This window comes from Zootoca vivipara, chromosome 10 (assembly GCF_963506605.1).
Source record: "Zootoca vivipara chromosome 10, rZooViv1.1, whole genome shotgun sequence".
Taxonomy (NCBI): domain Eukaryota; kingdom Metazoa; phylum Chordata; class Lepidosauria; order Squamata; family Lacertidae; genus Zootoca; species Zootoca vivipara.
In genome coordinates this window covers 412865-436005 of record NC_083285.1, presented here as the reverse complement: position 1 = coordinate 436005, position 23141 = coordinate 412865, and the positions used below count along the sequence as shown (strand labels likewise).

The 23141-nt window shown below is 43.4% G+C and overlaps 1 protein-coding gene across 2 annotated transcripts in view; it reads right to left on the bottom strand.

Annotated features, from left to right (window-relative positions):
* Window positions 1–23141, bottom strand: part of TM7SF3 (transmembrane 7 superfamily member 3) — a 30363-nt gene that overhangs the window by 2438 nt on the left and 4784 nt on the right. The window contains exons 2-12 of one of the 2 annotated variants that reach the window (XM_060279474.1): window positions 18485–18722; window positions 14429–14586; window positions 12976–13126; window positions 12181–12301; window positions 10546–10711; window positions 10113–10290; window positions 9554–9640; window positions 6574–6654; window positions 3368–3520; window positions 1698–1795; window positions 477–639 (exon numbers count right to left, since the gene is read on the bottom strand). In XM_060279474.1, coding sequence (XP_060135457.1) covers window positions 477–639; window positions 1698–1795; window positions 3368–3520; window positions 6574–6654; window positions 9554–9640; window positions 10113–10290; window positions 10546–10711; window positions 12181–12301; window positions 12976–13126; window positions 14429–14586; window positions 18485–18527 — 1399 coding nt within the window. In that variant the 5' untranslated portion in view covers window positions 18528–18722. The remainder of the gene's footprint in view (window positions 1–476; window positions 640–1697; window positions 1796–3367; window positions 3521–6573; window positions 6655–9553; window positions 9641–10112; window positions 10291–10545; window positions 10712–12180; window positions 12302–12975; window positions 13127–14428; window positions 14587–18484; window positions 18723–23141) is intronic. The other variant, XM_035127841.2, reaches the window with a different exon arrangement.

The window sequence follows — 23141 nt, the reverse complement described above, 5'->3', positions numbered from 1 at the left end:
ACTAAGCTAAGAGTATCTGCAACTGCACTCTTAAGGCACAATTATTTTCTGTCCTCTACTTCAGTGTTTCTCAACCTTTTTTGGGCCACGGCACACTTGTTCCGTGAAAAAAATCACGAGGCACACCACCATTAAAAAAGTTAAAAAATTTAACTCTGTGCCGCCCTATATTATAATTATGACTGTAAGAAACACTTGCCAAATATTGCTTTCCGGCGGGTCAGTGTTGATTATTGGCGGCCGCCAGGCACATGACAATGCAAATCGCCCTTCTCGTTGCCGCACGTCGCGGCACACCAGCCAGCGTCTCGCGGCACACTAGTGTGCCGCGGAACAGTGGTTGAGAAACGCTGCACTACTTTAACATGAGCCTGCAAGCTTTTTTGAAACATTCATGGTTGCTACAAACTTCTCTTCTGAGGTTCTCAATGGCAAGCCTCCAATCAAGGAACTCAATCATCTGAAGACACACTTACCGTTACGCTGAAAGGGCACATTGGTGAGAGCTCTTTTGAAGTTTTCATCTAGAATCCTCCGGAGCAGGTCTATGCTAATGTAAGAGAGGCTTGTGTACAAGTAACATGCTGTAGCCAAGACTATGGTGTAGGATCCTATTATACCACATGTCAAGATGTTCAGCTAAAGAGAAAGAACAGATTGTGAATGCCTTTGAAAAGAGGTTGGCCGCTATCTATGAAGGTAGAAGATTGCAAAGCACCATCTGGACAGCTACAAATTCCCTATCCCCAAATTACTGTTTTGTAGGGGGGGGGGGTTAGAGCATGGCTTTCATAAGGGAAAACTACTGAAGGTTCCACTGTAGCTCATGCAGGCATACAGAAGAAAAAGTTAGTCAATACATGCTCAAACTAAGAAAACTCTGAATATAAGAAATTGAATATGTAAATGAGAGAACCTTTTGAAAAAGAACTTGAGCATTGTGGCCTAAGCCAAGATAAGTGGTTTCATACGAATTTGAATGCACTAAACATAACTGAAAGCAGAAGGAGAAACTACTGAAGAAGCCCGTCATATGGGAGAAACAGGCGAAAAACGCCGGCAGCCTATCATTGACACTTCGTTCGACCTGCTGCCACTTTGCTGACCGCTATATAGCCTCAAAGACCATAAAGACTGGTTTGCCTTTCGGTATTTATTTGTATATGTTATCTGCTTGACGTTTGGTTTTGGCTTCTGTGTCAGCACTTGTATATGGTTCTCTTATTGTTTTCTTTTTGGATTAATAATACTTGATTGAAACTGGATTGAATCTTGTGCCCTTGCATGCTGCTTGTTTTGTATTAGAAATGCAGTGAAGCAGAGCCAAAATGTAGCCAGGCTGAGCTGATGCAATTCACCAAGGATGGGTCATTATTAACAGAAACTGCCTTTCTACTGTAAGGTACACCTGGAGGAGTGAACAATTACAGCAATAAAAAATTAAAACAAACAAAGCTGGGATGTGGGAATTGTGTGGGTGGATGGGGGAAAGAAAACATAACGAAACAGGAATTCATATATCAAAAGCTTGGCTTCCTGGATATGTGGAGTATGCATAACAGAATGTAAATGAGAGGGAGCAAGCAAGCACTGGTTTTTCACAACCATGTCCAAAAGGGGGAAAGTTTAGTTACAGCATTCTGTTCACCATCACTCCAAAATGTACAGGAACTGAAAAAATAAAATAAGGTACTTACAACTCTGGGGGAGCCAACAAAAACTATTGGGACTATCAAGGCAATGCAACAGAAGGTCACCCAGAAAACTGCATCATCTTGGAAAACTTTATAGTCTCCTGTGAAGGTCAGGTCAAGTCATTTTATTACAGTCAATGACCAGTATCAAGACAATAACACCAATTACAAAATTAAAAGCTGAAAACATGATAAAATTGCATATACAGTGGTACCTCGCTAGATGAACGCCTCGCGGCACGGGAAAATCGCAAGACGAAAACGTTTCGCGATTTTTGGGCAGACTCTCAAGACGAAGTTTTCTATGGCCGTGCCATAGAAAACGCCGCAAGATGAGGCAGGGCGCCGCGAGGAGGAGAAAGTCAGACCCAGCCTCCTCCGGGGAGCCCGCCCGCCTTGCGCTTCCGCAGGGACATGGTAATTGGCGGCGGCGCACCGAAACAGCCGCCGGCAGCCGAGCAGCAGCCGGATCCCCCCTCACTCTGAGCTTAAGAAGCCTGCGCGCGAACGGGAGAGGACGGCCAGACAGACAGACAGCCTGCGTGCGTGCGTGAGAACGGGCTGTCTGTCTGGTTGGGCGCGAGGGTCCGGCTGCTGGGGAAGGAGGGAGGGAGCCTCTCCATGGCCCTCCTCCTGCTTCCCCCTCCCCAGAGCCTTAAAACTTCCGGAGCGGCCGTGGCACTTGGGGGCAATGTGGCTGCTGTGGCTGCTCCTGGGCTCGGCGGGTGAGTCGGGGTTTGTGAGCGCTGGATTGCGCCTTAAGCTGCTTTGCTATGGTGCCATTTCATTGAAAGGAGAGCTTTCTCTTTGCCCATAGGAACGCATTAATTAAATTTCAATGCATTCCTATGGGAAACCGCGATTCGCAAGACGAAATTTTCGCAATACAAAATGACTCGTGGAACGAATTAATTTCATCTTGCAAGGTACCACTGTACCTTTTTAAAAAGCAGATCTGGGTGGTTATTTATCTGTCAGAAAGGAAACCCTTCTGACCTAGAAGTGTGTGAAGGCATCATATTAATGTGAGTTAAAGGGAATTCCAGGTCATTTATAAATGCATTCAAAGTCATTTATCAATGTTCAAAACCGTGCCCACATAGGGAAGTATCTTTGCAATAGGCATCTGGAGGCCAATATCTCTAGCCCGTGATTTTGAGAGAAGTAATTGTATTTAAAGGGATGACTGAGGAGCAAACTAATTGCCAAATGTTGGCCGCAATACTTTCCTCAAAGTGGATTCTTGGCAAAACATTTGCTGAAATATATCTGAACTCCTATTAGATAACCAACACAAGATTTGTCACATTTAGAAATATATATATATAGAATATGGCCATTCTTACACAAGCCCATTGTAAATAATACGGAATACTTTGAGTGTAGCTTATTTTTATGTAGCAGTTCTGCCACTATGACATACAGGTTAGTTTTGATGTAAGCCACCTTGGGAAGGTTTTGCCCTGAAAGGTAGCATATATATTTTTGAAAAGGGTAGAAATTAAATTGGCAACACTCTCTGTTTTAAGACCATATTTTTGCTCCCAGAAGTGCAACTGGTAGTGCCCTTCTCTTCAGACCTAAATCAGTGGAAAGCAAAAGACAGCAAGAGTAATCGCAACACAAAACTTAATAAAGTAACATTTCATAGGAATCATAACTATGTGACATACCTATTGGAGTGAAGAAAACTGTAGATGCGACAAGGAAGCCTAGCACTAGCCCCACAATCAACATACAGAGGATCACAGAGCCAAATCGCCACCAGTAAGCGACCAAGAGGAGACCTCCAACAACTCCAGCTACTGCAGTAAGACCAAGATTGACTGGGGTGACCAAGGAAGGGGGTGGTAAGGAAGGAGAAGAAGAAAAGGGGAAAGTGAGGTTTGTTTCTCCAACATCACCCACTCGTGTGCAAATGCACCTTGATTTCTTTAAAATCCACGCCAACACATTCCCAGAAAGGTAGCTATGCCAGTTGGTTGACATAACAAACCAGGAGTGTTAGAGAATGTTAGAAAGACTAACATATTAATTATGGTCTACATTTTTGTGGACTAGCCCAGGCATCCCCAAACTTCGGCCCTCCAGATGTTTTGGACTACAATTCCCATCTTCCCTGACCACTGGTCCCGTTAGCTAGGGATCATGGGAGTTGTAGGCCAAAACATCTGGAGGGCCAAAGTTTGGGGATGCCTGGACTAGCCTCTGGGGTCCTAAAAGACTTTGTTCTGCTAATCAAGATGACTTCTGCTGCATGTTGGGCTCCTCCATACTGGTTACAGGTGGGTAGCCGTGTTGGTCTGACGTAGTCAAAACAAAATAAAAACAAAATAAAAAAATTCCTTCCAGCAGCACCTTAAAGACCAACTAAGTTTTTTATTTTGGTATCAGCTTTCGTGTGCATCTGAAGAAAGCTCTGGAAGGAATTTCTTTATTTTGTCCTCCATAGTGGTTTAAAAAGAAAAATGAAATTAAAGGGTTGCTGATTAACCATGATTGGCTGGACCCCATATTGCCCAAGTAACATTTTGAGTAACCACAGCAGTGCTGCATCATTCATGGAAATCAGAAGCTACACCGCACTAGAAATAAGAGTAACAGAAATAGTAGTAATAACAGTAGTAGTAGTACTAGTAGTAGTCGTAGTAGTAGCAGTAGTGGTGGTGGTGGTGTTTATTTATATCTTGTCTTTTTCCCTGACAGGGACTCAAGGCAGCTTCCAGATAAAATAAGAACAGCTAAACAATTATGAATGTAACATGTAGTTTTAGCTACTTATTCCATGACTACCTGTGGTCCTCTCATTAATCAAGAAATAAATATAAATTTTTCAAGGCAACAATGGGATTTACATTTGCCTGAATTTTTCAACTGGCTATATGAGATTGTCAAATAGGATTCTGAAATTACTAGCATAAAAAATTACCAGCCTCTATAAAGAACTGTGCATCTGTTATGCTAACACAATTCATTTGGTATCAATATGCAGAATTCTGCTACAAAATATGGAAATAAATCTTGGTTGTATCTTTCTGCATAGTTTATTACACTTTATCTTCTTTTTTTTTTTTTTTTTTTTAAACATACTTTTTATTAATTTTACAAAATACAAAAAAACAAAAAAACGGTACATACTTAAACCCCTTTTCCACCTCCTTCCTACCCACCCACATGGGTCCTCCCCTGCCACAGAAGTATCCCATGTTTGTGAACAGTCAGAAATGGTCCATTTTATGCTTGGATTTCTGTCCTCCTCCCCCTCCCCTGACCCCAAAGCCCCCCCCTGCCACCAGGGAGCTCCAGCAAACCAGGGCAGTACGCAGGAGGACATCCATCCAACCATCTATTGTTATACCAAAAAAAGAGAAAAATAGAAATAGGAAAAAAAGGGGAAAAAGAAAGGGCGAAGAAAAAAAAGAAAAAGAAAAAAACAATACAAAACAGAAAAATTTTTCTTGCATTCATAGTTGAAAAACCATATTTTATGGGCTTCCCCTCCCCCCCTTCCCCGGTTTTCATCCCTTTTTTATCATCTGCAACAGTTTCTTACTTTATAAAAATACACCTTTGTATCTTATACAACTTATAAATCAATTGTTAACATTTTCATCTAATATTCAAATCACTGAAAATTCAAACTCCCATTTTCTCTTCCCGTGCCTAATTTTTTTTTCTCCCTCTATAAGCCTCCATATTTTCACATTTTCCAAAATCCATTCACTTTTAAAACTATAACTATTCTCAATTTAACCTTACATCCCCGATTACCGGCTCCACCCCCCCCAATCCAGCAAATTCCAAAATCAGCAGACCAGTTATAAACCTGTTAATCCATCCTTATAATCACAACATCACTTTCCCTTCACCCCACCCCCTGTTTACAGTCTCTTGCCATCCAGGTCACCATACAGGACCCCTGAATTTCTTCTCTTCTCTGCATATTTTTTCCTTCTTCCCTGTGGGCGTTCTGGAGTTCCAATAATACCAATCGTGCCCCCCTCAAAGACAGGGCACTCCATCCAACTTTTTGTAGAGTAGAGTCATCATTTTTTTCATGGTGTGTTTCATTTTGTGTTGAATCATCACAGTCCTCATCTTCATCTTTTCCTTCCCCATCATTGTCATTCTCACATTGCTCTTTTTCAGTGTCAAAAGCTTCATCTCCTAGAAAATCATATTCCGCCATCACCTCCTGAAATTTCTGCTGTAACTCCTGTCGTCGTGTCTCCTCTTGACATAACTCTATTCTTGTTTCCCACATTATCTTCTTTCCAGGATTTATTTTTGTTTTGCTCGTCGTGGCAAAGGGCAAAAAGTTATGCAACATACTGAATCATTACCAAAGCAAAGAAAATAATAACTTAACCATTTATTTTGTTTTGAGATATATTTTTTAAGTGAGAGTCAAAATATTCAGGAAACTGAGTTCTGAACTTGCATGTGCCATGCTGTTTCTGTAGGGCAATGGAACTGAAGAATACACACAGCCATGGCTTATGGACTCAAACTCCTGCAGCTCAAAACTTGAACTGAAAGAAATGCTGACAGATTTATAGATGCAATGTGGACTTTGCTTTCTCCCAGCACAAATATTAGTAGCAGCTTAAGGAAAAAACAAGTGTCATTTCTGTTGATTCTAATGCATCCTTAAATCTTAGTCTTGCACTGTACTGCACATTTCAGTATTATTTGAAAAGTCTTCCTTAGTCACTGTTTAGTAATTCAGGAGTGAGGTGAAACTGTAATTCACACCAGAAACATACACAGCATCAATCTGGCCAGCTGATATTAACAAGAGCACCTATGTTCTAATGCTAGTCTTCAAACAAACATTTCCAAGGTATTAATTAATAAATCCGTACATCTCTCTGCTTACCATCATAACTGAGAGCAGATGTTCTCGAAACGGTTATGAAGAAAAAGAATGCCGTAAAGATGAAGCCCATGAAGAATAAATCTAAGAGGGGAAATTGCGTAATATAAATATATATTTTAAAACAGTATTTTCCGGTTTTTGAATGAGAAGAGTCCATTTGGATTTAAAAGAGTCCTACAAGTTCACCACCCCACAACCTGGGCATGTAACCTTTACTGCCATGACACCTATAAGTACAGGGACTCAAGCAACTGATAAAACTCACTGTCATGTCCTTGAATGAGCCAGTGAACCCTTTTTGAGACAATGGAACTAGCAAGAGCCATTCTACAACACCAATGTATTCCTGCAGCTATGTGATTTCACCGTTTTTTTCAAGGCGACAGTCCACACACATACACACACACACACACTGGGTTGTAACTGATCATTTGATCATTCCTGATGTAGAGACACTGCAGAATTGCCTTCCATAAAAGAGGCTACCTGTATCTTCTAGCTCTGGGGTGGCCTTTGACCAAATCACCACAGATTAGTGACTTGGAGTATATAATTCTCTTTCAGTCTTTCTAAAATGGGTGGGGAGGAAGACTTGTTTGCTGAGCTGAACCCTGAACTCTCCCACCCTAACAGGACAGTTCGACAGCTGGGTGGCCCCACCCACCTGTCAATGACCTGGTGTCATGTGATAGAATGTCAAAGGAAAGAATTAGAAGCACAAGGTGAGTTCACGCTCAAGTTGTCCTTTGCAACCTGGCTTAAATTGCTTTGCAATCAAGCCAGAGATGCAAATTAAGAGTTCTTGCATTCTTCTTACTTTTACCAACAACTTGAACTTTCCCATGCCCCTCATATACAGCAGTGTTTCTCAACCTTTTTTGGGCCACGGCACACTTGTTCTATGAAAAAAAATCCCGCGGCACACCAACTCTGTGCCGCCCTATATTTAGTTTAGTTTGGAGGGGAGACGTACCGGTAAAGCATGCCACTGAAGAACTGCTGCGCGGTAGCCAGGCGGACCCACCAGGCGCAGAGCCTGCGGAGCGAGCGGGGACACGTCATAAGCAGCCTGGGGGTGGCTCGCCTCAGGCCGCCCGGCCCAAAACCGGGCCTACAAGCCTGGTCCGCCGCCCGCCTGCCTACCCGCCCTCGCTCGCTCGCTCGCTCCTCCCGCCTAGCCACCTGCCGGCCTCCTTCTTCGCAAGCGGTACCTGCTGCTCAGGCGGGTGTCGCCGCCTCCGCCACCACGCCACTCGGCCTCCCGTCAGAAAGGCGACATCTCTCTCCCTCTGTCGCACCCGCCACAGCGGTTGGGGAAGGCCGGCGAACGTGCGCACCTCCTCGGGCGGGCTCTCTACGCCGGGCCTGCTCAGTCGCCGGTCGCTGCGCGCGCTCTCGCTCGGCGTCTGTCTGCGCAGCAGCAGCAGCCTCTCCGTCGTCGTCCTCTTCCTCCCCCCCCCCCCGCAATCACTCATCGGCAGGCTGGAAGCGAACGGGGTGTGTGTGGGAGGAGGGAGGGGGAAGGCTGACCTCTCGCGAGAACAAATCACAGCCGTTGCGGGAATTTTCAAATTCTTGAGCTCTTGCTGTTGTTTCTTTTAAATTACGGCACGCACAGACCCCAGGCGGGCAGACGATAAGGGCGATTTGCATTGTCCTTTCCGGCGGGTCAGCGATGTGACAATGCAAATCGCCCTTCTCGTCGCGGCACAGCAGCCAGTGTCTCGCGGCACAGTAGTGTGCCGCGGAACACCGGTTGAGAAACGCTGATATACAGTATCAGGGCCAGGGAAAGGGACTGTGGTTTGCCCAAAAACAGATACCTTAAACCAGATACCTGAATTAAGTAGGCTTTCTATTATAATTTCCTCTGCAATCTATATTTAGGGCACATTGCTCTCTATTTTTGTAATAATAATACTGATAATGCTGATAATGCTATTATTATTATTATTATTATTATTATTATTATTACTTGTATCCTGCCCATCTGAATGGGTTGCCCCAGCCACTCAGGGCAGCTTCCAACAAAATATAAAAAACAGCACATCGTAATGGAGCTCATCAATTAAACTAACCTGCAGGGATCAGAACAGGGAAAATGCCATTGTGCTGGGAACCAAGAATTTGTAAGACACACCCTCTCTCCCTAATCAGTACAGTGGACGCTCGGGTTGCGAACGTAATCCGTGCAGAAGGCACGTTCGCAACCCGCAGCATTCGCAACCTGCAGCACCGTATCTGCGCACGTGTGGGTCGCGATTTGGTGCTTCTGCGCATGCGCAAGCACTGAAACCCACGTAACCCATTCCGGTACTTTTGGGTTCAGCGTGGTGCGCAACCTGAAAATGTACAACCTGAAGAGTCTGTAACCCAAGGTGTAGGGAGAGAATTGCCAATTGTATTATTGAGTTAATTCTGATCCTATGGTTTGCATTGCCTGCATTGTATAATTGTGAGTGTATGGCTTAGCCTCCCCCCATATATCCCCCTGGGATGTCTTGCTTAAAATGCTTTTTTTTTTCTTTGCCTCTCTCTGTGTGCCAAAGGGTAAGCCAGACAGAATGCCCTGCTAAGCTATCAAGGCCGGATGACTGTCTTGTCTGACGCTATCAGCCTGACGCACAGAACAGACATTCAAGGCTGCTGGAAGATGCTACCGGGGTAGCATGAGTCAGCATGTGTTTATTATGCACAGGACCGGGCACAGGAAGATCCTTATATGTACTTGTGACCCCCTTGCGTCCGCACATTTACAGAGGAGGGGGAAAGGAGCCCAAGAAGTGTATAAGAAGCTTTGCAATTTGTGTTTCTTTGCTCTTGTCGTGAGGCTTAACCACCAAGAGTCTCTTAATTAATTAAGAATTAAACTCTTTCTCTGGATTCAACCCCCGGTGTCATTATTGGCTATCTCTGTCCTGCCTGGGCTTAACTTAAAGGACCCTTAGTAGCTGATAAGGCTACAAAGGTATGACTGTACCTGTTTTCCAGAATCTGTGTCCATGAAAACAGATGAAGAGGCCAAGGACAGCAAGCACAGTGAAAAATATTTTGGTGGCGAGTCTTTCTACAGGAGAAAAGAACATTTCATGGCATGCCATTAAACAGGGGCAACGGTGTGCAACTTTCATCCAAGGAATGACTACCATGTCATAGAATCATAGAATCATAGATAGAATCATAGAATCATAGAGTTGGAAGAGACCACAAGGGCCATCCAGTCCAACCCCCTGCCAAGCAGGAAACACCATCAAAGCATTCCTGACAGATGGCTGTCAAGCCTCTGCTTAAAGACCTCCAAAGAAGGAGACTCCACCACACTCCTTGGCAGCAAATTCCACTGCCGAACAGCTCTTACTGTCAGGAAGTTCTTCCTAATGTTTAGGTGGAATTTTCTTTCTTGTAGTTTGAATCCGTTGCTCCGTGTCCGCTTCTCTGGAGCAGGTCCGCTTCTCTGGAGCAGAAGCTCATGTACATGTCATGTACATGTCATGTACATTGAGTTGGGAGGATGAGACAGATACATTCCAATGACTTACTCAGAGAGGAACAGTTATCCGCCGAGCCAGAAAGGCTACACATGTATGTATGAGCAGGCACATATGCAGCAGAGGTATTCCACAGTGGATCCTTTACTATGACATTATAGATTACTCCTTGTCCAGGAAGCGAGGAGAAGTACAAGTCAGTTTTGTCTTGGTTCACTAAGGTCATCATCTGTGGAGGACATAGAAAGAGTAAGGGCACAAAAGAGATTGGTTATTTCCCCACACACACACACCTCAAGTTTGAGAGACAAGTTGGATGTTGCCTCTTAGCCCTCTGAATTATTGAAATAAGGGCTCACCGCAAACAGGGACTACAAAAAGCTTCGAGAAATCTTCATTCAAAACGGACTGAAGAAATTAGCAGAGTCACACCACAGGATCTGCAGAGCGCCATTCATTCATACGTCGAAACTGCACAACTTACTTTAGTGCCATGCATTCTGATGCTTTGCACTTCAGACATCTTTCTCATGTGGCTCACAAACGATGCTTCAGACAAGTCGTTCTCTGGCAAGAAATACTGATAGACTTCATAAGATAGTCGCCACCTGGAGCTACTGCCCAAATCACACAATGGCGGGTTTGTACCTCTGGAAAATTGCAGGGGAGAATATTTGTTTGAATTTGTTAGGCTAATTTTCACACTTTGCTTTGGTGCTAGAGTTTGTAGTGCCAATCGCTGCTTCCCTCCCATACATTGCAGAACGGTTTAATATATTTTAATGTGATCCACAGGCAAAAAAACTAACTCCAAAGTTACAAATCACAGTAAATAACCGGGAAATTCTGTTTTACAAAATGTTAAGCTGGGGCCTCTTCCTTCCCATCTACTGCAGATCCATTATTAAAGAGGCTTCGAGATGTGGGTCATTTTAAAATGTTGATAAAATCAAATCATAAAAGTTAACCTAAAGAATTATCAAAATATAAGTGAAAACAGGTGCTATTAAAAATATACACAATAAGATTACATGGCTGGGTAGGCCTGATTAAACAAACAAAATAAGCTTAAGCAAGCCTACCCAGAATTGTTATTTTATTATGTACAGTGGAACCTCGTGTTACGGACAAGATCCGTTCCGGAGGCCCGTTCATAACACGGAACTGATGTAAACTGAAGTGCCGTGTCTGCGCATATGCACAGCACAATTTAGTGCTTCTGCACATTCATGAAGTGCATTTTAGTGCTTCTGTGCATGCGGCGAAATTCAGAAGTAACCCGTTCCAGTACTTCCAGGTTGGCACAGGACGGAACACGAAAACACACAACCTGAAGTAGACGCTACATGAGGTATGACTGTATATGACTGAACATATAATTGCTTCCAAGGTTTACTATTTTCTGCCATTGCCTTTACATTTACAGTGGTACCTCGGTTTACAACCACAATTGCTTCTGGAAGTCTGTACTTAACCTGAAGCGTACTTAACCTGAAGCGAACTTTCCCATTGAAAGTAATGGAAAGTGGATTAATCCGTTCCAGATGGTCCGTGGAGTACTTAAACTGAAGCGTACTTAACCTGAAGCGAACTTTCCCATTGAAAGTAATGGAAAGTGGATTAATCCGTTCCAGACGGGTCCGTGGAGTACTCAACCTGAAGCGTACTTAACCCGAAGTATGAGTGTAATTGGTTCTGGAAGTCTGTATTTAAACTGAAGCGTACTTAACCTGAAGCGAACTTTCCCATTGATAGTAATGGAAAGTGAATTAATCTGTTCCAGATGGGTCCGCGGTGTTTGTAAACCGAGGCGGTTGTAAACCAAGGTATGACTGTATTTGTAAGAGTTAGAAGTCTACATTCTTCCTTACCCCCACCCCTTCTGACTGCAAGAACCGGCCTTGGTTTGCCCCAATGTGTCTGAAGGATTTTAAAAAATCATAGATTACAAACTGCCAGTCCTCTGGACAAAAATAGCTAGTCTAGCTCTGGAAACCACCTTAATTTCTTCGTTACAGGCTGCAGAAAACAGGTATGCCTTAGGATTATGATGCAGACTCACCTAAAACAACTTTGTTTGGAAGTCTAGAAACACAATAACCCGTATCGTCACCCATACCTCACATGTCCTAGATTTGCTGGGGCAAATTTAATGTGTGTCTCAGCCAAGTTATAGTCTAAATAAATATTGGGGTCAATTTCCAAGTTAAATTCCATGTTGCAGCCTCCAGGGATTGGATCTAAATAGAAAGAGTCAAATGACTTCAATAAGAAGGAGTAACACATTTTCAATCAGATGTTAAAGTAAGATACTGAGTCTTATGTTCACTGCCTTTGTAAATAGGCTCCTGTTGCACAAAGTGCTGTTATTCAGCCGGTGCAATCATAATGGCTGCAAAAAATGGTTTGCAACTCAAGAACCAGCTTCATGAACATGTGATCTCTCCGCTCCCACCCCAGCCCATGGTTCTGCATTACAGGTGTGCCAGGCCAAGCCGTGGTTCCTTCAAAAGTGAAGGAAAACCATGACTTGAAGTAGGATTGCACTTAAAAACTGGTTCTGAGAGGGAGCCCAAAGTGACCTAAGGTAGAAAGTGTGGAGTTCTCAAAGTCTGCAGGAGGTTCTTGAGAAGCGAGGGGAGTGAAGTAAACAGCTACAGGCCAAGAAAATTAAAAGCTCTGAAAAAAATTGGATGAAGAAATACAACGGAGGAGGATTTTTTTAAAGGGATGAAAAGAGAGCAAGACAGGACATTTTGCATTTCTGCTTGATTTCCCAAACCTTCACTCTCCTCTATGTAGGAAGATTGGAAGGCACAAAATTTGTATTACACACAGGAGCTCAGACAGGATAGCCTTCGAGAACGCCACAAATAATTTTGACCCTGACTGCAGGAAAAATAATATGGCTTACCTCTTTCAGCATAAGAGAAAGTAACAGCAGTGCTCAACACCTGGTCAGCACCCAAAGCTTGCAAGTACCACGTACACACTGTCTGCTGAGGCCGAAGGATAGAAACCAGTCCTTTGTCTGCCCCAGCTCCCGAGTTGTTGCTGGAAGGTCTCTAAGAAGCAAAGAGATTAATGAGTACCTCTAAAAGCTGCAACGTGCTAAATTTATTTTTGTGCATTCTCTCATAGATTGCAGGGTGCTGGAGTAATGTCCAATTGCCCATTTTGAGAGCAATCACTAAATCCAATTGTCAGCTGCTGCATATTTGACAAGAGGCAAACAAGGATGTTGGGGTTTCTGCAGATACAGCAACCGGGAATTGAAGGGCATCAGGGTTCATGAGATCCCACTGAACCTACCTAGGCACTCTCAGTCCACACAAGGTGTCCGTTATTCCAGTTTAGGCTGGGTATCCCAGATGCAAGTGAACCAAGTATTAGATCAGTGACTAGGCCTGGGCGATATATAAATATATCACCCAGGACGGGTATGAGGGGCAGGCTGTGATGACAGCTTCGCTCAGCAGTATATCGCTGGTTAAACTGCCGCCACTCCAGAGTCCCTCTGCCACCAGCGCCCAGCATGCGGAGGGAAAAACAAGCTCCAGCCAGGGACTCAGGAGCGGTTTCACCAGTGATATACTGCTGAGTGAAGCCGTCATGGCAGTCTACCCCGCGTACCAGCACAGAGGGAGAAGCAATCTGCATTGGTGAGGAGCGCTAGAGCTTCTTCCTCCCTCCGCTTCTTAAAACTGCTTGGTGGGGTGGGGGCTCCGTTAGAGGGCTCCCCCTCCCCAGCAGAGAGAGCCCTAATTGTGTTCCTGCTTGCTTGAGAGAAGGACCAGGACCATGGCTGCTCAGTTGGGGAATGCAAAGCCCAGGCTCCCCAGCTGAGAGATTGCCGCCCCCATCCCTGCTTCGTGGCCCCTCCCCTCCCGTGCCTTGGCCCCGCCCCTGAACGACCATGGCTTGCCCCCCCCCCCTAGTTTTGATCCTGGCTACGCCCCTGCCCCAGGAGGAAAGCGGCAGCACGCCTGCACAGGCGAAGGCAGTCAAACACACAGAGCCTGACAGGCTCCATGCTGCCTAGTCCGTCTTTGGGGAGGGATGGCGTGGTGGGGGCAGGAGCCTTTCCGCCCCGCCCGTCCCAAACTGAGTAGCAGGCTGGGGCCAGCTGCATTGCCCCCAGCCCGCGAGGTGCTGAGTGAAAGACCTCAGCTCCCACAGTGAGGGCTGTGGCGGTTTCACCCTGTGCCTCACTGGCTGGGGCAAATGCAGCTTCTTTCAACATCACGGTTTATCACCAAACCACAATGTTGGGCTGGTGATACACCGTGATGTTGAAACCCCAACATTAGCCCAGTCCTGATAGTGACTGAAACATCGCAAGGGCTAATAAGCAGTAATTCAGATACCTTATCAAAGGAAATAGTCACATTCCTGTGGTGGGTGTGGATCTGAAAGATAATGACAGTCACATTGCTGTCAATATTCCTCAACACTGCTTCAGCTGGAATGGTTTCGTTCAGCAACACATTCTTAAATTTTCCCAAAGAAAGCTCCAAGAGAGAGCCTGCATGAAAAGGGGGAAAGCAAGTGATCCTGGTTAGTTGACTTGAGTAGATGAAGACACACAACTAACTAGCAGTCTACAAGAATGGAGGTGAAGTTGACTGGTCAAATATTGTCAAGAGTTCCTTGAAATGTCTTTGTTTAAATTGTTGCCTCCCTTTTCCACTGGGTCACTAGTCATCCTAACTAGTTTTTCATCAGCCCTCCAGAAGTCTGGGTCACAAGGTGCCACCAATTCTTTAGAACAGGCATCCCCAAACTTGGCCCTCCAGCTGTTTTGGGACTACAATTCCCATCATCCCTGACCACTGGTCCTGTTAGCTAGGGATGATGGGAATTGCAGTCCCAAAACAGCTGGAGGGCCGAGTTTGGGTGGGCCAGACTTTGGGGGGGTCAGTGAGCATTCTAGTTCTAACTTCTTCCTTCTGAAATAAGCCACATGGCCTAGCGTACGCTGGTTATTGTGTTACAACTGCATGCAATTCTAATGTAGACAGAGTGGAGGAACCATGCTTCATGACAAAATAACACAAGTAACCATTATATTAACACAGGACACAACTGCTGAACCACTGCATTCACTGAGTCAAGGCATGTTCGCACTGCAAAGTTTCTCGGAAGGCTTGGAGTTTTCCGCAAGGCCATCAATTAGTAAATACAAGAACTTTCTTTGCTACTGGTATTAATCACCATTAATTGACCATTTTGGCCAAAATTCAACTGACAGTGGACCATGTTGTTGACCAGTCAAGAGCTAGCCCTATCTTAACCCAGATACCCCAGGAGTCAAGAGCCTTTGTTTGCTATAGTCAGAGGTATTTAACTGGTCCCCCCACCTCAGCCATTTTTCCCTCATAAGAAACAGACCCTACCAAAGTGGCATATAGGTGGGATAATTTTGGTGAAAATTTTAGGGGCTTTCGGGTGATTACCTTAGTAATGTTTACAAGGTGGCTGAGAGGTGTGGGTGTCTTGCTTTTTCTACAGGGCTCCACAATCTCCCTGGCCAGCACACTTCCTGAAGTACTCATGGGGGAAAGTCATGAAATGAATATCCTCAGCTGGGAACACCATTAACTACATCAGTCGGGAGGCTGTGGAGGGCCAAAGAAAAAGGAGCGTCTGCACTAAGTAGGATTGGTTGGACGTAGCCTGTTATTATAACCAAAGTATCTTACCCCAAAAGATCTGCACAAACCAGTTTATCTGACTGCATTATTCTCATGGAGGCCTCATTTATTTATAATTGCCTAATCATATGGAACTAAATTGCATTATGCTGCAAGGACCTTTAATAAAAGCTTAGAGTTGGAAAGAACCCTGAGGGTCATGTAGCCCAACTCCCTACAATGCAGGAATCTCAAGCGTCCATGACAGGTGCCATCCAATCTCTGCTTATAAACCTCCAAGGAAGGAGAGTCCACTAGCTCCGAAGCGAAACCGTTCCACAATTGAACAGCTCTTACTCTTACTGTCCAAAAGTTTTTCCTGAAGTTTAGTTGGAATCACCTTTCTTGTAACTTGAAGCCGTTGGTTCATGTCCTACCTCCAGAGCAGGAGAAAAGGGGCCTGCATAAAAGTGGTCACTAGTGAGTAGAGCACACACAAGTTGAGGGATGCCTGTACTCTCAAGGTCCATTAGCAGTTCCTCCATTAGACCAGGGTTAGCCAACATTGTGCACTCCAGATATTGTTGGACTAACTCCCACCATCCTTCACCACTGGCCATGTTCGCAGGGGCTGATAGGGGCGGGAGTTCAAGAACATCTGGAGGACACACCATTATCTACCTCTTCATTGGGGCTTTAGTTACTAATCGTCAAATGACTTTTCTCAGCTCCACTCCCATCTCCAACCTTTCAGCCCTTACAACATGCCGCAAAACCAAGCAAAAAGGTTTAAAATAATGATTTTTAAAGAAGATGTTGGGATATTACTGTTTGATGTACTAGCATTTTTGTAGTTAAGACTTTAAGAAAAAAATATTTGCATTAATTACATCAAGAATTAACTGAAGGCAGCCCTGTTTAGGGAAGTTTTTAATGTTTGAAGTTTTATTCTGTTTTTAGTGAACTTTTATTCCGTGAAGAATATTCCTGCATTATGAATGGTCCATGTCACCTTTAAGAAAAAGAGGTAGGATTAGGCCAGGCATGGCCAAACTTGGCCCTCCAGCTGTTTTGGGACTACAACTCCCATCATCCCTAGCTAACAGTGGTCAGAGATGATGGGAATTGTAGTCCCAAAACAGCTGGAGGGTCAAGTTTGGCCATGCCTGGATTAGGCCAACCTTCCAGATTCCTGTATCAAGTGACTTTTCTTCTTTAAGTTCTCAAAGTTCTTAACCTAGCTCAAGGTTGTCATCTGAACTAGCCAGGTGTTTAACTGATAATCAATCACAGCCAGTCAATCCTTTGAAAAAATAAGAGTTGAGAGCCACCTTGTCCAAAAACGGCAACTAGACATTCTGTCTTGGCAACTGTAACCTTGGTTTAAGGAGCGTTTTGGTGCCTAGATTACGGTATATAGTTGAGTTTCTAACACTGCCCACCTCTATACTTGGGCTTGCTTCTGAAGCCATATAAAAACATGGGATATGCCAACATTGTACAGTCTGCAACATGGAAAAAGCAGAACATCTCCCACTTAGGTTACTTTTTCAAGGTTCTTCTTTTCGTACTTCCTGCTTTGGTCTGATTGTGTGCAACAAGTGCAGGAAGCTCCGTTGTGGGTTTGTCCTGTGCGACTTACGTTGACCTAGACCTGCACAGCGTGCACCCCATTATCATCAAACAGGCTCCAACCATGTATTGTGGCTTGTGCACCCGCGTCTATTGGGCCATTTCAGGAAGGTGGCAAAGGAAAGAAAGAAAGAAAGAAAGAAAGAAAGAAAGAGAGAGAGAGAGAGAGAGAGAAAGAGAGAGAGAGAACAGGAGGTTCTCCATCCAGTGAAAACAATTTTTGTATGGCCACATTACAATGGTTGGTCTTATTTATTTAGCAGCATACACCTCACAATAGACTCAAGGCAACTTATGAACATATATATGATATCATACATAGCTGCCAAGTTTTCCCTTTTCTCACGAGGAAGCCTATTCAGCATAAGGGAATTTCCCTTTAAAAAAAGGGATAACTTGGCAGCTATGATGATATCTAAAATACAATAAAACAATTTCATACTCTAAAACCAAGTCAGGTTAAATAGAATTCTGCTCTTTGCAGACTACAGCAAGATAATTTCTATTTCAATTTGGAACTGCACAATTTTAAACATACAGACTATGTCAAAGGGATCACTTCTTCCCCCCCCCCCATGTAACCCTGCTCTTCTGAAACATTTGAGGCATTTATAATTCTCTCTGAGAAGTACAAAGCAGTCCTTAGCTTCAAAGAGTTTATGATGCCTTAAGGTGATGTTATGTAAGCACTAAATACCGCAAGAGCAATCTTCTGCCTATCTCTCTTCAAAGGATATATGCTGATGAGAGCAAATTAATCATGACTTTCCCAGCACACTCATCACAAGCATATGACAAAGCTTTCAAAATAGGTGTGAAGGAATAGAGAAGCACATAAAAAGCACATAAAATGTGAGTGTAGGTCAAGGAGTGCTGCACTCAGACATTGTTGCAATGCTGGTATCTCTCTCCTCCGTGATAATTACAATTTTATCTTTCCACACCTCTCTTTTAAGCAATTTAACAGGCTAGTTGAGCGTATTCATTTGCCTATTGTCATGGCTCAGCCAAAAGGGCTGTGTATTTTGCACAAATCAAGAGGCACTTGGGTATTAGTCACCTTTCCTCACCCCATACTTTGGGGATCAACTACTTTGGACCACAATTTCTATATCCATGAATGTATATCTCCCTTCCATATTGAAAATAGCTACGTACCTAAAATCCTTGTAATGAGCATGTGAGGTTCTGCTGTTGGCATCTGTCTGTCTTGGGAGACACCTTTCACTGTGTAATGCTAGTTGTTTGGGATGTTTGGAAAACGTGTTGTCTTGAAGATCTACTAATCCAAAAGCGGAGCTTTATTTTCATTTAGTGAGGTGCCTATTCCAGCCCTTTATCACCATTTGCTTTGCCTTCACTGCGGATAAGAGAGGTGGCTGGTGGCCTTCAATCACTATTTGATTCCAATAGCAGATTTGCATATTAGAAAGAAGAGTAGGGAGAAGAAGTGAAAACTGTTAATGGGAAGGATGTCAGCCATAAAGATGAACTGATTACTGAAGATGCTCTTTTGATTTCAAACTGCTCCAGTAACTGGCAATACAGGGTGTTTCAAATAATGGCAAAAAATATATTTCAAGATTTATCTGGCGGGGGGGGGGAACGGAGGATAAAACATAAAATTTTGATAAATGCTAACGAAAGAGAGGTGGATTTTCCCTGCCAGATTTAAGACTATATTATGAGGCATCCTGTCTTTGTTGGTTAAAGGAGTGGTCAACATTGAAAAATGTGCAACTTTTGGATTTAGAAGGATATGATAATAAATTTGGCTGACATGCATATTTGTAGTATGGAAAAAACTGAAATGCATAAAGGTTTCATGAATCTTGTCATTAGGAAAAACTTATATAAAGTGTGGGATAAATACAAAAACTTGTTGGAAAGGAAAACACCATTATGGCTGTCACACATAGAAACTATAATGGTGGAAAAAAGTGTTGTAATGGCAAAGATGACACGACTCAAGGCAGGTTGAACTCAATGGGAAGGCGACCAAGAGCAGAGCTTGAGCGCTTCCTTTTATTGAAAGCTCAGGATGACAGTTAATCAGTGTAACTTCTAGCCAATTACAGCAGTGCAGTCCCATACAAGGTGATGTTTCCTGTAACGTCACAACCGGTCACTCCCTAAGACATCCTCCATAGCCCACGTGTTGTTTTGCCATGCTCTCTGTCCATGCTCCAAGCACATGTCACTCTGTAAACACCCCCTCCTCATTCCCATTGTGTTACCCTCCTTGGCTTGACCCATCTGGTTTGTCCTGATTCATCCAGTTCCGTCCAGATCCTCCTAGATCCTTTTAGCTCTGTTGTGACCTGTTGCCCTGCTGACCTGAGCCTCTGACCTGTCCTTCTTCACATGTTTCCCATTCTGACATTAGCCGGCTTGCCGCGCTAATGCCCACACTCTCGAAGATCGGTGTGGCTTGCCAGCACCAGATCTCAGTCATTCCCACACATGCCAGCGCCATTTCCTCGTGTAATCCCCACAAAAAGAAATATGAGTGATGAATGGATAACATATAGAGATTTGCTAACAGAGGTAGAAGGTAAGATTAAATTAAACAGTTTGAAGAAATAGTAACAAGTTGGTTACAATATTATCAACTTAACAAGTTATTTAAGTTGGGCAAAAATAATGGCTTTACAAACCAAACCTCTCAACTAGAAAAGGACCTGTTAGAGAAGAATCAAAAAGTAATGTCTAAAATGCTATTAGAATGGCAAGTGAAAGATGAACAGGTGGAATCATCAATGATACACTAGGCAATGGATACAGGATTTAATACTGAAATGGCAGCATGGGAAGGAATGTGGAATGTGGATTTGAAATTTATAGCGTGCTCTGCAATAAAAGAAAATTACATGAAAATGATGTATAGATGGTATCCGACTCCTACTAAATTAGCAAAAATGTATAAGTCGGAATCAGATACCTGATTGAAATGTAAAGAGGAGGGTATCTTTTTCCATATGTGGTGGTCAGGCAAGGTAGCAACAGCTTTCTGGGGACTGATTTATAATGAGTTGAAGATAACTTTTGTTTTTAAAAAAACCAGCAGCTTTTCTTTTAGGTATAAAGAACAGGGGAGGGGATTATGTATGCTACGGCTGTCTGATTGACTTATGCCAAGAGATGGAAAGAAGAAAGAGTTCGGTGAAGGAGGACTGGCAATTAAAACTGATGGAGTATGCAGAAATGGCAAAACTTACCAGAATAATAAGAAACCAAAAAGAGATACTTTTAAAAACAGAAGAGGGAAAATGTATTGATTATTTGAAGATGTATTGTAAACAGCTTAAAACATTGGCAGGATTGACATAAACACCTACAGTAAGAAATAATGAAAAGGGAATATAAAGGGGAAATTAGTAAAAAGTTTTGAACGGGATATGCAAAAGATATAAAATAAGTAACCGCAGAAAGGAGGGGAGGGAAGTTGAGGGAAATGAGACTGGTTATGTAAAGATTTTGCTTTTTTGTTAAAATATTTGTAAAATGAGAGAATGAAAAATTTAATTAAAAGAAAAAAGAAGTGAAAGCTTGCATCATCGCTATGCCTTTTTTTTGGGGGGGGGAGGTAATTTTTGAACCTTATCCAAGCCATGTGATTCTGAGAGTTGCTGTCTGAGATCATTGAATTTATCAGCTCTCCTTAGTGCATAAGTAAATTGCTGGATTGGCAAGAATAGTCTGGAATAAGAGCCACTTCCTTGATGCCTGCCTTTTCGAAGTCTCTTGTACACAGGAAATGCCCAACTTTGGGCTTGAACTGTGCTGGTTTTTCAGAGAACAGCTACTTTATACAGCAGTTTCATGCTGCTTTAAAAGAGAGAGAAATACTTTATCCAGAGTCCCTGTCCCTACATCATGAGATGCTAAACAAACCAGCTTCTTTGCCAAAGTTCTGGGCTACCAACAGTAACAGTTGCTTATAACCTATATGAGTGTGAAACATTTTAATTTTTGTTAAAGTTGACAACTGAATCTTGCTCATTCGAATGGCGTGAATCTTGGCATGACACATAGTTGAAAAACAGCACCACAGAACTCTGTGTGTGAGACCTTTAGTGAACCAAATAATAATTTGTAGATCCTCTTCCTGTTTGAAAGTGGATAACAACAACACATAATACTTGTACTGCATGTGAAAACATGCAGTGAGGAATGTATTTCACAGAAATATGATAGTGAAAACTAAAAGGCACTTTGAGGATACAATAATACCTCGGGTTACGAACACGATCCGTTCCGGGTCGCAGTTCGTAACCCGAAAAGTTCGTAACCCGAAAAGTTCGTAACCCGAACGCGACCCAAACCGCCATTTTGCGCATGCGCAAAGCACTATTTTCGCACTTTGCGCATGCGCAAACCGCACACGCTGCTTCTGCGCACGCGCGCGTGGCGAAAATACTTCCGGGTTTCCGCAGTTCGTAACCCGAATTGTTCGCAACCCGAGGTGGTCGTAACCCGAGGTACGACTGTACAGTGTTAGTAAGGGGCAGTGCGCTCCCATCAATATTCGAGCAGGCAGATTACCACTGCCAAGGAGTCATTTTCACATTCAAGAAGGATTCTTCTTTTCTGTATTGCAGCACTGCCCAAAGCCAAAGGACAATCTAGTGCAAATACCTGTGCAAGGCATGACAGAAAAAGTACTTACAGTAGTTTACTTCAAAATATAATGCCAAGGGAAGCTGGGCAATGCAAAACCCCATTGCAAAAAAATGAGATTTATTCAGCGTCACACAGGTACACAATTATTCTTAAGATCCATTAGTTTTAATGAGCCAGATGCGGACCCTGATTGGGGATGGTGCTCATTATGTTTCAAACAGACAAGATATTTTCTATAGCTAACATAACAAGAGATACTATTGAATTTGGCCTCAATTGACTTTGTACCAAGTGCCCTGTCCAAATAAAGCACCATTCTGTTAGTAAAGACTACGGTACTTTGTTCCACATTCTCTGCTTTTCTACTTGACAAGGGTTTTCAAAGACTCACAACACAGAAGGCACAGAAATCCCTTCACATTGTGGCTGTCACATTTTTTTCATTTGCTCCATATGTTTTCATTAATTAATCTGTGAACAGCCTATATAACCCATGTGCTCTGAACACGGCATAATTCTGATTAGATTGTTTCGGAACGTTAGTACCATTTGTGAAAACTGCTGATCAATACGGGCATATCATATTTGAGTGATTGTAGGGCAGTTCAAAAGGACATCAAAGTGCAAGTAGATAAATAGGTACCGCTCCAGCGGGAAGGTAAACGGCATTTCCGTGCGCTGCTCTGGTTCGCCAGAAGCGGCTTAGTCATGCTGGCCACATGACCCGGAAGCTGCCTACGGACAAACGTCGGCTCCCTCGGCCAGTAAAATGAGATGAGCGCGCAATCCCAGAGTCGTCCACGGCTGGACCTAATGGTCGGGGGTGCTTTACCTTTTTAGGGCTGCATTTAGTTCAATAGTTCTCTGAAGTGAAATGACATTAAAATCAGACCTGGTGTTAACATACAACAAGATGAGCAACCTGCTACTGCTGTGTCCACACCCCTGCGTCTGGTAGCAGAACTGCTACACATGAACTTTAAGTCAAAATACACCCCCCCAAAAAGAGGCAACACGTCGACCAATTCCAACAGGTGAAATGTATCTGTTTTTAACTTTATCAACTATAACGACATGCGAGACAGTGATCCAAGGTAATCATACTGTTTCGGTTTGGTCTTCTTCAGTTTTTTAACTACAAAAAATAAATCAAATAAATATATATATGTTGTAAGGGGGAGGGATTACAGAG